Source organism: Ovis canadensis, chromosome 3 (assembly GCF_042477335.2).
Source record: "Ovis canadensis isolate MfBH-ARS-UI-01 breed Bighorn chromosome 3, ARS-UI_OviCan_v2, whole genome shotgun sequence".
Lineage (NCBI taxonomy): Eukaryota > Metazoa > Chordata > Mammalia > Artiodactyla > Bovidae > Ovis > Ovis canadensis.
The window spans coordinates 90589850-90603827 of NC_091247.1; the positions used below are offsets into that span (position 1 = coordinate 90589850).

The window sequence follows — 13978 nt, forward strand, 5'->3', positions numbered from 1 at the left end:
AATCAGCGCTGTCTTAGAGGTTTTATTAGAGAACTGTAGAAATAAAGCAGCAACGAAAAGGTTTCTATTATTTCCGAGCATTGTGCTAGGTTCTGGTGATACAAAATGGTATAAAGTCATTTATGCCCTCAAAGGCCTGACACTTTATTTGAATAACTAGGACCTGAACACAAAAAGATATATTCATATCAACAAAAGGCAACACAAGCTAAATGCGAGGAAGCTGTCGCACCCCAAGCGCTGTAGGAAGTTCTCATGGAGCAGTGTGTATAAGCACGGCGGAGAGGTTTTGGAGATCTGAGCTCAAATTCTAAGCCTGTCTCTGGTTAACTCTGTGACCTTGAGCCAGTTACTTTCTCTCTGATATTCAGTTTCCACTTCTGTAAAATGGGAAAGATCACAAAAATCCCTTATCTAATCGGATTTTTATCAGGATCAAGTGAAATACTGCAGGTAAAGGGCTTCACACAGGGCCTGGTACGCAGTAAAATCTCAGGAAAGGTAATCTGATGTTGTCGCTGTCATTGTTATTGTTACAACTACTAAAACTACTCTTGTTACTGTGTGGAGGGACCACTGAAGGCTGAAAAGATCAGAATGGATTCACAGAGGAATTTGTAAACTGGGACCTTCCAGGGAAGACTTAGAAAAATACAGAGAAAAAACAGGGTAGGCAAGGATGACAACATACACCAAGACTGAAGAATACAGATAAAAATCTACAAAACCTTAAAATGCATGGTCTCATTCACCTAAAACAGAATTCATAAGAATTAAATACGCCTGGATAATTCCCATACATGCCCTTCACTGGGAAGATGAATCCTACCATGGATGGCATCATCAGGGAAGAGAACCATGTGCCCTGTCCTTTCTCTGACCATTTAAGCATGAAATTTTCCTTTAATATATTTCATCTAAAAATAAAAGCTTAGGGACTTCCCTGGTAGTCCAGTGGTTAAGAATCCACATTCCAAAGTAGGGGATGCAGGTTCGACCTTTGGTTGGGGAACTAAGCTCACATGCTGTGGGGTAACTAAGCCCACATGCTGTGGGGTAACTAAGCCCACACGCCACAACTAAAGAGTCCACCTGGGCTGAGAAGATGCACACCACAAAGAAAGATCCCACAGGTGCCACAGCTAAGACCCAACACAGCCAAAACAGTTATATAGTTTTCTACTTAGGAAAAAATTCAAACGTTAAAAACTCAATTTTAAAAAGGCTTAGATAAATTAGATAAAGGCTTAATGTGTACGGGTATGGAATGAGAGGGAAGAGAAAGAAGAAGGAAGCAAGAGAAAACTCAGAGACAAAGGATATTTTTGAAGAATTTATCTTTCTGTTTTATCTCATTTAAAAAAAAGAAGCAGCTGGCATTATAAAACGGCATTCTTGCATCGTTCATTGAACAAATATTTATCTGCTGCCTAATACATGGTGAGGACCATTCTAGTCACTATTCTACCTACTAAACATAACATTTAAGTTAAGAATTTCACACATCTGATCATGTATTGCTTTAGCTAAACTTTGTCATCTAAAAGTTTTTTCCAAGCATAATAAAATTGACAATTGACTTTACTACAAAATTACCCTAGTATCATTTCAGATCAGGAAAATCCTGCTCACAAAGAATGCACACTGTATTCACCTTCCCCTGAAAAGCAGTCACTTCTACCTTTAGGGGCCCTGAGTTTTTGCTGGAGAGGAACTAGCCCCATGTCACAAATGCTATTAGGAGCCAGACTACTATATAACTGAGTGAAAGAAGATGTGTGAAAGGGAGATTATGGTAGAGACATTGGTACAATGGAGTATTTGGCAACAAAGTTTTGCAATGTGATTAACTTGGGGATCTTTCCTCTTAGCCCAACAATAAGAAAAATTTGTGCTGATAAGTGGAATTTGATACTGGATCTCTGGGTTAGGGAAGCAAGGGCGCGGGTGTGAACTCTGATGAATGAATGGGAGACAGCCACTACTCAGCTAAGGCAAATTGTCATCAGTCTGACAACAACTGCCACGTCTTCCAATTTATTAAAAGAAGTCACAAATCTGGACCATTATATGAAATACTCCCATTTTAAGCACTGGCATCTAATAATAAAAAATTTTTTATGATTCTTGTGGGTCAAATAAAGCACATCTGCCATGAAAAGTCGCTGACCATTTTATAAATTCCACAATAGAAGACTCTCCTGATCTTCAAGCCTCATGAAAGCAAACAGCATACCTGTCTTTTCTACCCGCATAATCCCTGTCCTAGTTTGCTACCTTGCACTGTGACTGCTACCTAGAAAACTGAGTGACTTCTTCCTTCTGAATTACTTGATATCAGGAGTTAACCCAGGCTTTAATGAGTATGTTCCTGTCTTTCTGACTCCTCCTCTAACGATGGCACTGGCATCTGCTGGAGAAGAGAAGATGGCAGTGCAAGAACATCCAACCAAAAACCTAAATATGCCACACACCAAGTAGGGGAGATGCTCTTTCAAAAGATACAGAACACTTTGGGGGATTTTTTTGTGTCAATGAACAGATACCTGACTCCATGATGGAAATGTTTTGGTCTTCTTCCAAGGTTTGCTTTCCATTTATTAGTGGCAGTATGAACCTAAGAGAGTCAATACCTTTTCTTTATTTTATTTCTTTATTTTTTTTTTTACTGGAGTGTAGTTGATTAACAATGTTGTGTTAGTTTTAGCCTTTAGAGTCTGTCTCAATCTGTAAAATGGGAATCAATAATAGTTCCCTCCCAGGTTTGTTGGGAAGATTAAACAAGATAGTATGTGTCCACTGAGGTTTGTTTTAGAGGGTCACACAGAAGGGAACTGCAGGGTTTGGCTTCCAATCACTATAGCAGCCAAATGCCACAGTGTTCAACCACGAATACAGAGCTGCCATCTGGGTCAGTCTTGCCATCTCTCTGCTTTCCCAGTCACAACCTTACTTGCTTTCTTGGATCTCCGCTGGGTGTTATGGCCCTGTTCTACTTTCTACACACCTTTTTAATACTAGAGGCAGCTTGTCAATGGGATTTCAAAAATCTTTATTTGCATCTAACATTTTAAGTTTGGTTGTTTCTGAAAAATGTTTTGAGTCACTGTTTCAGGTTGTTGCTTTTACATCCAAGCCTATCAGCAGAGATAGCTGTGGATTTAGTCTGCATCTTAGGATTGACATTGCCTTGACTGGAGAATTGTAAAACAACACACACTTGATCATCAAATTATCTCCATTCACAATTTTTACAATTCTGCCTCTTCCTCTCCCTCCTCCTCCTCTTCTTCTTTTCTTCTTCTTCGATTGTAAAAATACAGGGGCTTTCCAGTTATTTGCATATACTCAGAATGGTAAATGTAACTGATAGATCTAAAAATACTATGAAAAAAAATCAGACTATTTCATGTACTGTGAAACAAGAAGCCTCAGTCTGAAAGCTCCTGGTTACATGAATTAGGATCACAATGGAAAGGGTCTTCTCTAGATCTTCCCTCAAACAGGGAATAAGCCAAATCACAGCAGTTTGGTGGTATGGTCGCCTTTCCTTCATGTGCCCAGTGCTGTTTGGGGGGCTAAAGTTATGATTAAAAAAATGACAGAGTCCCTGCTCACATAGATTTTGTTTTGTAATTAACTTGTTCTTTACACACTTCCCCCACAGTTCAGTTGGTAAAGAATCCCCCTGCAATGCAGGAAACCCAGGTTCAATTCCTGGGTCAGGAAGATCCCCTGGAGAAGGGATAGGCTACCCACTCAAGTATTCTTGGGCTTCCATTGTGGCTCAGCTGATAAAGAATCTGTCTACATTGGTAGAATGGCATTGAAACATGTATAATATCATATGTGAAATGAATCGCCAGTCCAGGTTCGATGCAGGATACAGGATGCTCGGGGCTGGTGCACTGGGATGACCCAGAGGGATGGTGTGGGGAGGGAGATGGGAGGGGGGTTCAGGACGGGGAACATGTGTACACTTGTGGCAGATTCATGTTGATGTATGGCAAAACCAACACAATATTGTAAAGTAATTAGCCTCCAATTAATATAAATAAATTTATATTAAAAAAGGAAAAGAATCTGTCTGTAATGCGAGAGACCCGGGTTTGATCCCTGGGTTGGGAAGAACCCCTGGAGAAGGGAAAGGCTACCCACTCCAGTATTCTGGCCTGGAGAATACCATGGACTGTATAGTCTATGGGGTCACAAAGAGTTGGATATGACTGAAGCCTATGAAAAGAGAGATTATTTAATTTTCAAAGATGCAAAATAAAATAAATATCAGCAATATTCCCACATTACTGAGTAAATGTCCATCAGAGCGTGAGAGAGAGAAACATCCAAACTGGGGATTCAGAAGTTGGTTATTTGCAAGCTTTTTTGTCCTTTATGATTCTCAGCTTCTTCATTTCTAAAACAGGAAGGAGCAGGGGTGATGTTATACCCACAGGGTGTGTGTGAGAATCTATTGAGGCAATATATGTGAAAAGTGCTGTGAAAACTGGAATCAATTACTACAGAAAGTTCAAGCATTGCTATACATAGAGCGGGCAGATACATAGGAATTGCTGACGAACTTAAAAGTTCTACTTTTCCTTATTTTGGAGCTCTCAATTGATATCAGCTTCCTCACCAGGGGCCATATTTAGAAGCAGTCACTTCAGGCAGAAACTTGAGCTAGGGTCTTGGAGCAGAAAGAATCACTCCTTCAATGCTGTGCCTAAGAATGACCTCACATGCATTTGGGCAGCTGCCAATCAATCATACGATCAATCATACGGTTCTCATCCCAACATGAATGTGGTTCATGAAATGTTCACTGGGCTCCAGTGAACGCCTCCTGGGAGCCTCCTCCACCCTGATTCTGAGGAGATTAAGCTGCCTATGGCCAGGAAGAATGAACTCACTGAACTTTCTCCTTGGTTGTGGGGAGAGAGTAAGGCTCTTGGCTCTAGGTAGGAACTGACTTGATGATTGTGCTCATCTCTGGAAATCTGCTATCCTGATGCGTGCTGGGCTGGAACCATGGGATCAGGCTGACATTTGGTTCCTTAGTCCCAAGGCTCCACCATTCCTTACATCTAGAACCACAGAAGTTTAGAACTGGGTGAGACCTCACAAATGAGCACAGAACTCTTTAGGAAAAAAATCCAAAGTCAGTTAGAAGGAGACAAAGCTAAAAAACTGCAGAGGCAAGGTCAACAGCTATTATCTCCCATCAGAGATTCTGGCCCGGATACTACACTCTACTACCACTGTTCTGACTAAATATGATGCCTGGTGGCTTCTAAATTTTCCTTCAATTTCTGAGAGAGAGAGATAACTAGAGATTGAGGTTTTTTCTTTTTTCTTTCCTTCTCAGCAAAAATCCAATTATTTCTTAGCTTTTACTTCTGGAATTCAGATTTTCCATCAGCATCCCAAAATTTCATTCAAAATCCTTTAAGATTTCTCTGTCATGATGTTGCTTGCTGCATTTACAATTAAAAATTATTTCCCCTACTCTATCATTATCTTTCTTCCAGATGAGAATCTGCCCAGGTATAGGCACCTGCTATGTGAAGCTATCCTCTACCTCAGGGAGACAGTCTGAACACAGACACCTGAAACCTCGGCTACACCCTGAGACTGGTCTGCAGACATCACCTGTGTATGGGGGTTTACACAGTCTGATTGGGGCTGCAACTCTGGTCACTTATTCATAGAAACAGATTTACATGGCAAATGATTAATAAATGCAGGTGCCTGGATGATTGTGAGGTTCCCCCCACACCCAGTGAGAATGTCTGTGTGTTTATTATTTGTCACACAATCTGAACCCCAAGAGATTTGTTTCTGTGTGTTGACCACTTCTGCTTTATACGAAGAAGGCAGCTGCCATTATTGCCTACACCTAGGGGGTCAACTCTTTGGTAGACAATTATGTGTTCTAGGAACAGTGGGTGAGAAGGTCTAGGAACCATACTCTTGTTCCAGTGCAGCAGCCCTAGAGGATTTAGCCCTTCAGAGCTTCAGAGGGATTGTTGTTTTCATTTCCTATGGCCATTGGAAGGAAGTAGTTAATTCAGTATTGCAGCCAAGTTTCAAATGTTACAGTGTCATAAACCCAAACAAGGAAGTTACTCCTCCACTTGTTTCAGCTAAGCTGAGAGAATTTGCTTATGCCTCTTTCCCCCCTGACAAAGAAGCAGCCAATGGGAAATATTCTCTTCTACACACCTGTGTATCTAAAAGTGCTAGGACCTAGAGACCAGCTAACTGTGTGTGCCACTAATGCCCAAAATGATGAGAAGTGGGTTAATTTCTTCCAACCGACATCATTCCTAATTATAGCATTCAGTTCATCTGTTGAGCCCCTACATATGCCAGGTACTATGAAAGGTGCTGGGGACATGCAATGCATAAGGCAAGTAGACAGGAAAAAAAAATCTAATGTCAAGTGGTACCTCCTATAGATAAGAAAGTACAAAGTGCAAGGGCAACACAGGTGTCAGATGCATTACTGCTTTGGAGGGAAACAGAATGCTCCCCAAGAGCATCTAAATAAAGAGAGAGGCATTTAAATTTAAGCTAGTCATGGGGTGCGGGGTAGGGGGTGGGATGGAGGGGTAAGGAAAGAATTTTCCAAGAAAATGCAGTAGCCAGAAAGTAGAAGGCAGCAATTACTGGTGGAAAGTGTAAGCCCCATACTCCTCAAAGGCAGGTGTGATGCGGGATCAGGTGATCAGAAACGAGGAGAGACTAAGAGTCAGAAAGCAAGTCCGGAAGGGCCTCCAGGGCCAGACTGGGAAGTGCCTCTGGTGATTTGGGGAGGCTGGTGGGAGTCGGGGCAGGGAGATCTTGGAGGAGGTTCCTGCTTTACTCCAGGCTTCAGCTACAGCAATGTGGTGAGGATCCAGAGAAGCCAGTGAGCTGAGGGCATAGCGAAGGGGCTGATGAATTAGAATAGTGTGATGCAGGATTGTGAAGCCCTGAGGACAGAGCTGGGGGGCCTCTCTAAGAACTCCAGAAACCAGAGCTGTGGGGGCAGAGACTGGGACCTTCAAAGCAAACGGAATTTTCTGTGCTTGGAGACCATATTTAACAGTCTGAATTTACGCAGGTTATAGGTGTAGCTTCCCCACCCTTCCTCCTTTGAGATTTCTTCCCAACCACTGACCCCACATCCAACCCCTCCCCTGCCCTCATTGTGAACTGCTGGCGTGGATCTTCCTGCATCCCCTGGGAGGTGAGGTTCAAGCTCCGGTCTATTGGAGCACAAGCTCCAGCCCGTTGAACTCACCGTGAGCAAGTTGATCAAATCCAGGTTGGGTTCCAAGTGGTGGGAGGCATTCTGCAGGGAGACCAGTTCACTCAGGGTAACGGAGAGCTGGTGCATTTTCACAATGTTGACTTTGTTCTCCTCTGTCCAGTCTGGGAAAATGACGTGGACTGCTATCAAGTCTTTCAAGTGGACGCCAAGGATTGGGATTTTGAAGCCGTCACAGTCGGCAAAAGCCTTGCGGTAATTACAGTAATTGCCGTTGGAGGAGACCAGTTCCGTCATTTCATTCCAGTTCTGGGGAACAGATGGAAAAGTAGATTTTTCAGACGGCCTTCCCTTCTGCCCACCACCAGGCCCAACAGTGTGTGGCTAGGAAATTCCTCTGCTACCAAGAGAAGTATGGATTGCACCAACATTGATGCAGGGAGATACTAACCAGGAAAAAGAAAGTTAGAAAACCTGACTATGAATTGCACAGCCTGTTCCATTCTGCTACAAACCAGAAATAGCCCACACCTCTGCCTACCTACTAGGGATGTTGAGATGTTAAATGGCATCAGTATATAAGTATTTAATAATTCATGGAAATATTACAATCCGAAAAATAAGCATATATTATATTAACATATGCAGTATATTAAAATTTCCTAGTTCCAAGAAAGTTGCATTTGAGATATAACTTGAAGGGGACAGGACAGGGACAGGGGCAGGAACAGTCATATTGATGTGTGAGATAGCTGTGGTTTTGGACTCTGCCACTAAGTAAGAAGGTGACCTTAAGCAAGTCACTTCACTTTTAGGGACATTAGCTTTCTTTTTCTGCAAGAAAGAGGAGTTTGAATAAAAAATTTTTCAATATACACTGGTGGTTCCAAGCCTCTATGAGCCTCCATTGAATTATCTTTTTTTTTCAATTTTTTTTCCATTGAGTTCTTATTTTCACATTTAAAACATGTTTTGCTCTCTACTGGAAATTCAGTACTAATCTAAAGGAAAATGAAACACATAATGAGCCCCTTTATACTTGAAATGAGTACAGTGTTTGAGGTCAGTCAGCAGTGCTTCTGTGTCTTAAATTCTCCTGTTCATATGAACAAGTTATTGTTGGTTGTCTAACAGCAACCAGACCTTCCTAACAGACCCTAAGGTGACTAGTATACTCTTTCCCATGTGTCTCAGATGGAGCTGTTTCCATGCCCAAGTCCAAGCATAGGTTCTGATCTACCATCATCATAATTTCATCCCCTTGGTTTATGATTGGTTCAGGAATAAGAGTTAAGCCAATCAACATGTTACATTCCTCTGGATACTGTTATTGGCCCAGGGGTGGGCATGTGATTTGAGATGGTCCAATCTGCCTAAAAAAAAAAGGCCTTTATTCCATGGGGACAAAGCTAAAGAGGGGTTTTCCCTACCTCCAACTTTCATAAACAAAAGAGCAAAATTTTTCCACTGTTGCAGACAACCCAGTCAGGAGGGAAATCAGTCCGATGAAAACAAAAACAACAACCTCACACTAAGCGGAATTCAGAGCAATTGAGCCAGAGTTCCGATCAGCCCATGCATGGACTTGGCCTTGCCTCTGGACTTCCCAGGTATGTGACACAATCCATTTCCTTATTATTTAGACAATTCCAAGATTCTTTTTTTTAACTTATAGCTGAAAGGGTCCTTAATGATACAGCAAAGTACACTTTTACAGAGAAATATTTTCATAAGGATGAAATGTTCTTTTTTGCTTCATAAGGAAATATTTAATTGTGGTCTGGAAAAAGTTCAGTTTGGGAAACAATCATTGCTTTAAATTATTTTTGTTCCTGGAAACTCAGCTATAAATCTGAAGGCTTTCTATACAAAAGATTTCTTTCGGTCCCCTCCCTCTTCTTTTGCATCTTCCCCCATGTTGAATCCAGTGCTATGAAGAGAGCAAGTGTTCAATGACTTCATTTGAGGAGTGGATAATAGGAATGATATCTGTCTTATTTGCCTTATAACCTTCATGTATTTCATAATACCGATCACATAGTAAGCACCAAATACATATTTTTTGAATATTTACAACTACAATATGTTAATGGGGTTTAAAAGCATTTGTATTGAACGCTTGCTGTCACTTCTATTCTGTTTTTCCAGGAGGTATGGCTATAACCTCCTATTGTCTAAGAAAAAAAACTTTCCCCTTCTGAGTGACATTTGTTAGGATCATCCCACCTCTAAACAATTTCCAAGCAAATTTGTTACTTGGGATTATGATCTGGTTCACTGTACCTTTGTAACTTCTGAAGAAAGATGAGAATGGGTCTCTTTGAGCCGGGAAATGGAACTATGACTAAGGCCTCCCACCACTGCCATCAGGGTGTTAAAATTTTTGAGCTGAAGGAGCTTCTGCAATTAAAAAATGTTAACTTCAATACTGTGTAACAATTTTTGAATTATTCTCACCTTTTGGTGGTACAGATGAAGTTATATACAATTTTAATAACAAGGATGTAGGAAAAACAATATCAATTCAAAATGAAATACAAACAAAACTCACTAGAAAAATATACCAATCCTTTCACAGAAAATAGCTACATTAAATACTTCCAAGTGTTGCCAATTAAAAGCAATCTTCTTGCGTGAGAGAAGTATATTTGTTCATTAGACATTTATGGGTAGTTTAATTGCCTTCTACATTGTGAATTCCAAATTTCTTCAATGACTTTTCTCAACCAAGTGAACAACTATCTAGAATCCTTTAAGAATCCCAGTCTAATTAACAGACATACATACCTTGGCAACATTGATAAACTTTGTGATAACTTCTGCTCTTTGCTGAGGAGTTGGTTTGCTAAGAACCATCAACTGGACCCACTTAGAGATTCCATTAAATAAAGCAATAGATCTCTCCAAGGTTGGGTTATTCTCCAGGCAGCCATGGATGACATAGCTTTGGTAATCAGTGAACTAGTAAAGGAAGATTCAGAGACTTTGAGTTACAATGGAGTCTTTGAAAAATCATAACTTAGAATGTTGCACGGAACATAGATGAGACAATGTTTCCCAACAACATCACTATTTCTTTCATTTCACACTTATAATGGCATCTTACACATATGAATATACTATGAATAAGGACTATATCTGTACCTTTTACATGCTATTTCACTGCATTTCACTCTCCCATACACAGACACACAATTATTACACACCATAGTGTCGATGGGGAGGGCAAGGGACAAGACTCAAAGTCACATTCCAGTGAGTCCAAAATTTACTGGGTCTTAAGATCCACATGGGGCATTTGCTAAAACACTAGTTTCAGGAAACTTGTTAGACCTAAAGGATCACTGTTCCAGAGGAATAATCTAAGAATCTCCATTTTTCACCACTACTGGTAATTTCAGTGGTTGGGCAAGTTTGAGATACAATGGCATGCATTAAAGAAGAGGAAATGAACATAACGATCATAATTTCAAGTCAGAATAAGTTTGCAAAATTGTTTTCAAGAAAAGAGAAAAAAATAGTAATTGAAGTAAGGCCACTCTTTTGCAAAACAGACACATTTTCTCGAAGTCAGCATGGGAGTCATCAGATATTAATACACAAGAGCCTCCTATCATATAAACAGAGCACAAGGTTTCCTCTCAGGGCCTGCCTGTGGGGCCCCAAAAGGTCCTCTCCAAGGAGGATTACTCAGTGAAAAGAATCAGTCTTTCAGAAATCCGACCTCATGTTCTTCTTTGCAAGCAATAATGTAATTCATTCTTTGGCATCTTGGAAAAGGAGCGACATGCCCAAAGCTTGGTGAGACAAAGACAAAGGCTATTTGTGACTAATTGCGGAAATAGTATAACAAATGGAAAATGAGTAAGTGATTAGGTGGCTAGGAAGAGACCACAGTCGAAAGGAAGGGGTCGTAGAGAAGGAACTCTATTAAGACAAAGTAAGAAAGAAATATTTAATCCAGGATCTCCATCCCTGAGAAAGAAACAGCCTAATGTTAAGATTCTTCAGGAAGCTTACAGTTCCTAATTTCAACCTATACCCATAATTAGCCATTTATACAAATCCCAACCTAAATAAATATTTCTTCCCCACCCCCCAAATGAAGGGCCCAGCCAAATGCATTCACTTGGGAGACATCAATGGAGCTAAATAAACCTTGAATGGTTAAATCTCCACCAAGTATTTAGAAAATCATGCTTTAATCCTATGAAAGGAGACATTGAAAATAGCGACAGAAATATAGCTCCTGAGCCATAAAAGAAAGACAGGATAATATTTATCTTTGGTTAAAAGTGATTGTTCCTATGAATTAAGGGCACTTTTCCAGAGGAGCACAGTGACAGAGGCTGCCAACACTTCAGAGTATGAAGATGCAGCTCTTGGGAAAGTTGGCATGGAGGTTGTTATCCTTGGAAGAATAAATGTCCAGTTTCTTACTGAGATCCTTCTAAAAGATTTATGCTCCAGAAAAGTGAGGTGCTCAGCCAATTCAATGGGCTCCAGATGGTCGAACAGCAGACAGGCTTTTCCCTTCTTGGATACTTTTTTTCTCTGTGTGACTCTTCTCATCCAGTCATAGGAAGGACTATGAAAGAAAAGCAAGTCTGGTCAATGTGCTGAAAGCCCATTTCACTCAATGGAAGTTATTAACCTACTGACTCTCTAACCCTTTGCCTGCTTCCAGGGGCTTGTGCAAAATACATGCCCTATCCTTCGTGTTTGAAGAGAAACCCACTGACCCATTGCCAGTAGAACATAATCTTCGAGTTGTTTCTCCAGACAGGGTTGGTTTGCATGGATTGATCCAGAATCTCTTACTTGGTCTTTCTTGTGAGCAGTAAGGTCTGAATCATGAGGGATTTTGTCAATATGTAGTTGGGAAGGAAACCACCAAAATCCATATGGTCCCCAACACATAGATTATCTGAAAAGCTTGTTATAAAAACAGAGGGCTAGAACCAGACATTCTGATTTACTAGGAATGAATAATCTGAATAATCTATTTTTTAACATCAATGTTTACCAAACAAACACTTGATGTTCCAGGCACCACTATGATCACAGGTATTAACTCATTAAATCTTCACAACTCTATCAGGTATTGCTATTATTACTCCCATTTTATAGATGAGAAAATATAGGCACAAAGAAGTTAAAAATTTATCCAAGCTTACATAGCTGGTAAGTAGAGGAGTTGGGCTGAACAATCTATATTTTTAACAACACCCCTAATAATTCCAGGACCATTCACCATGGATCACTCTTGAAGAAGCATTTTAGGAAAAGAGGCTAGAGTATGAATGCCTAGGACACAAAAGTATGTATATTTTCCATATGGATAATAATACTTAAAACCCTAAAATAGCTTTATCTGTAAAGTTAGCTAGTAATATGAAATGCTAGCCTAATTAGCACCAAGTTCCTAATTACTGAGCTAATCAGTTCATGGCACAGCTATGGTCCACATTTGCACAGCCTCAGGCTGACATGAGAAGCACCATGGTACAGAGCATCTCGAATTTGAATGAGCATATGGACCACTTGGGAATCTTACTAAAATGGAGCTTCCAATTCTGCAGCTTTAGGGTGGCGCATGAGATTCTATGTTTCTATTGAGCCCCCACCCCCTGGTAATGCAGAGCTGCTGATCCGCAGAATAAGGGCATAGTGGCAAGAGTGCTGATCCACAGTGGCAAGGGCATAGGAGACGAGATTCGGTAACAAAGTACTGAGCATCTATTAGGTGTCAAATACTTTCTCATATTATCTCATGTACTTCTTGGATGCTCATTATAACCCCATGCTGCTGCTGCTGCTAAGTCGCTTCAGTCGTGGCCGACTCTGTGCAACCCCATAGACGGCAGCCTACCAGGCTCCCCCGTCCCTGGTATTCTCCAGGCAAGAACACTGGAGTGGGTTATAACCCCATGAGAAAGGTACAATTTCTACTTCACAATCACAGAAATTGAAGCTTGGAGAGATAAACTATGTCCAGCGGGACTGTGCTCTTTGCAGCAAAGCTTTCCTCAAAGAAGCACACCTTGATTCTGAACAGGTATGGATGGAGGTCAAGTGGGATCATCACTACTCCCTCCCCCCAAAAGCAGACTCATCATATTTGAAAGAAGCTTGCACCATTCTTACATGCTGGATATGTCGATGAGGCTGGTGTGTTTCTCGTATCCCAGTTGACTAGCTACTTCCCGGAATTCCTCAGTCATACGGATCAAACCAAGGTCCAAATTAAACTCTGCAGGAAATTTCACAATCCAGTACCTGAAAGACATCAAGTATTTTTGACAACCAGAAGATTTCAAGCTAGATCTCTGTGGAAACTATGGTGTCATTTTACAGATTACATTTAACAATGCTTCAAGACCATACCTCAAATTAGCAATCTCTTATCCCCCATCCATCGTGTTGAGTCTTGCTCTTCCCTGCTTCAATCAAGGACCCAAGTCCCCCACTCCTACTTTGAGAGTCTCTTTCTTTCTAGAACCACAGCTGAGAAGAAACCCTTCTCCCAACTCATAGCAAGTAGGTGGGAATGTGTACAGCAAGGGAGTAGAAAAAAATGAATGCACTCTTTCTCAGAGCTGCTTTCATCCCCTAAACACACTGACCACTGCTTGATAGTCCAAAAGAAAGATAAATTCTATGCCCCCAGCAACAGAAAGTGAAAGTGAAATCGTGTCTGACTCTTTGCAACCCTGACTGTAGCCT

General features: G+C 40.9%; 1 protein-coding gene across 10 annotated transcripts in view; it reads right to left on the bottom strand.

Moving 5' to 3' along the window:
* RASGRP3 (RAS guanyl releasing protein 3) overlaps positions 1 to 13978 on the bottom strand; it is a 115223-nt gene that overhangs the window by 23569 nt on the left and 77676 nt on the right. For all 10 annotated transcript variants that reach the window (XM_069580481.1, XM_069580476.1, XM_069580484.1 and 7 more), the window contains 5 exons: positions 13400 to 13531; positions 11693 to 11840; positions 10040 to 10213; positions 9536 to 9652; positions 7286 to 7561 (listed from right to left, as the gene is read on the bottom strand). In XM_069580481.1, coding sequence (XP_069436582.1) covers positions 7286 to 7561; positions 9536 to 9652; positions 10040 to 10213; positions 11693 to 11840; positions 13400 to 13531 — 847 coding nt within the window. The remainder of the gene's footprint in view (positions 1 to 7285; positions 7562 to 9535; positions 9653 to 10039; positions 10214 to 11692; positions 11841 to 13399; positions 13532 to 13978) is intronic.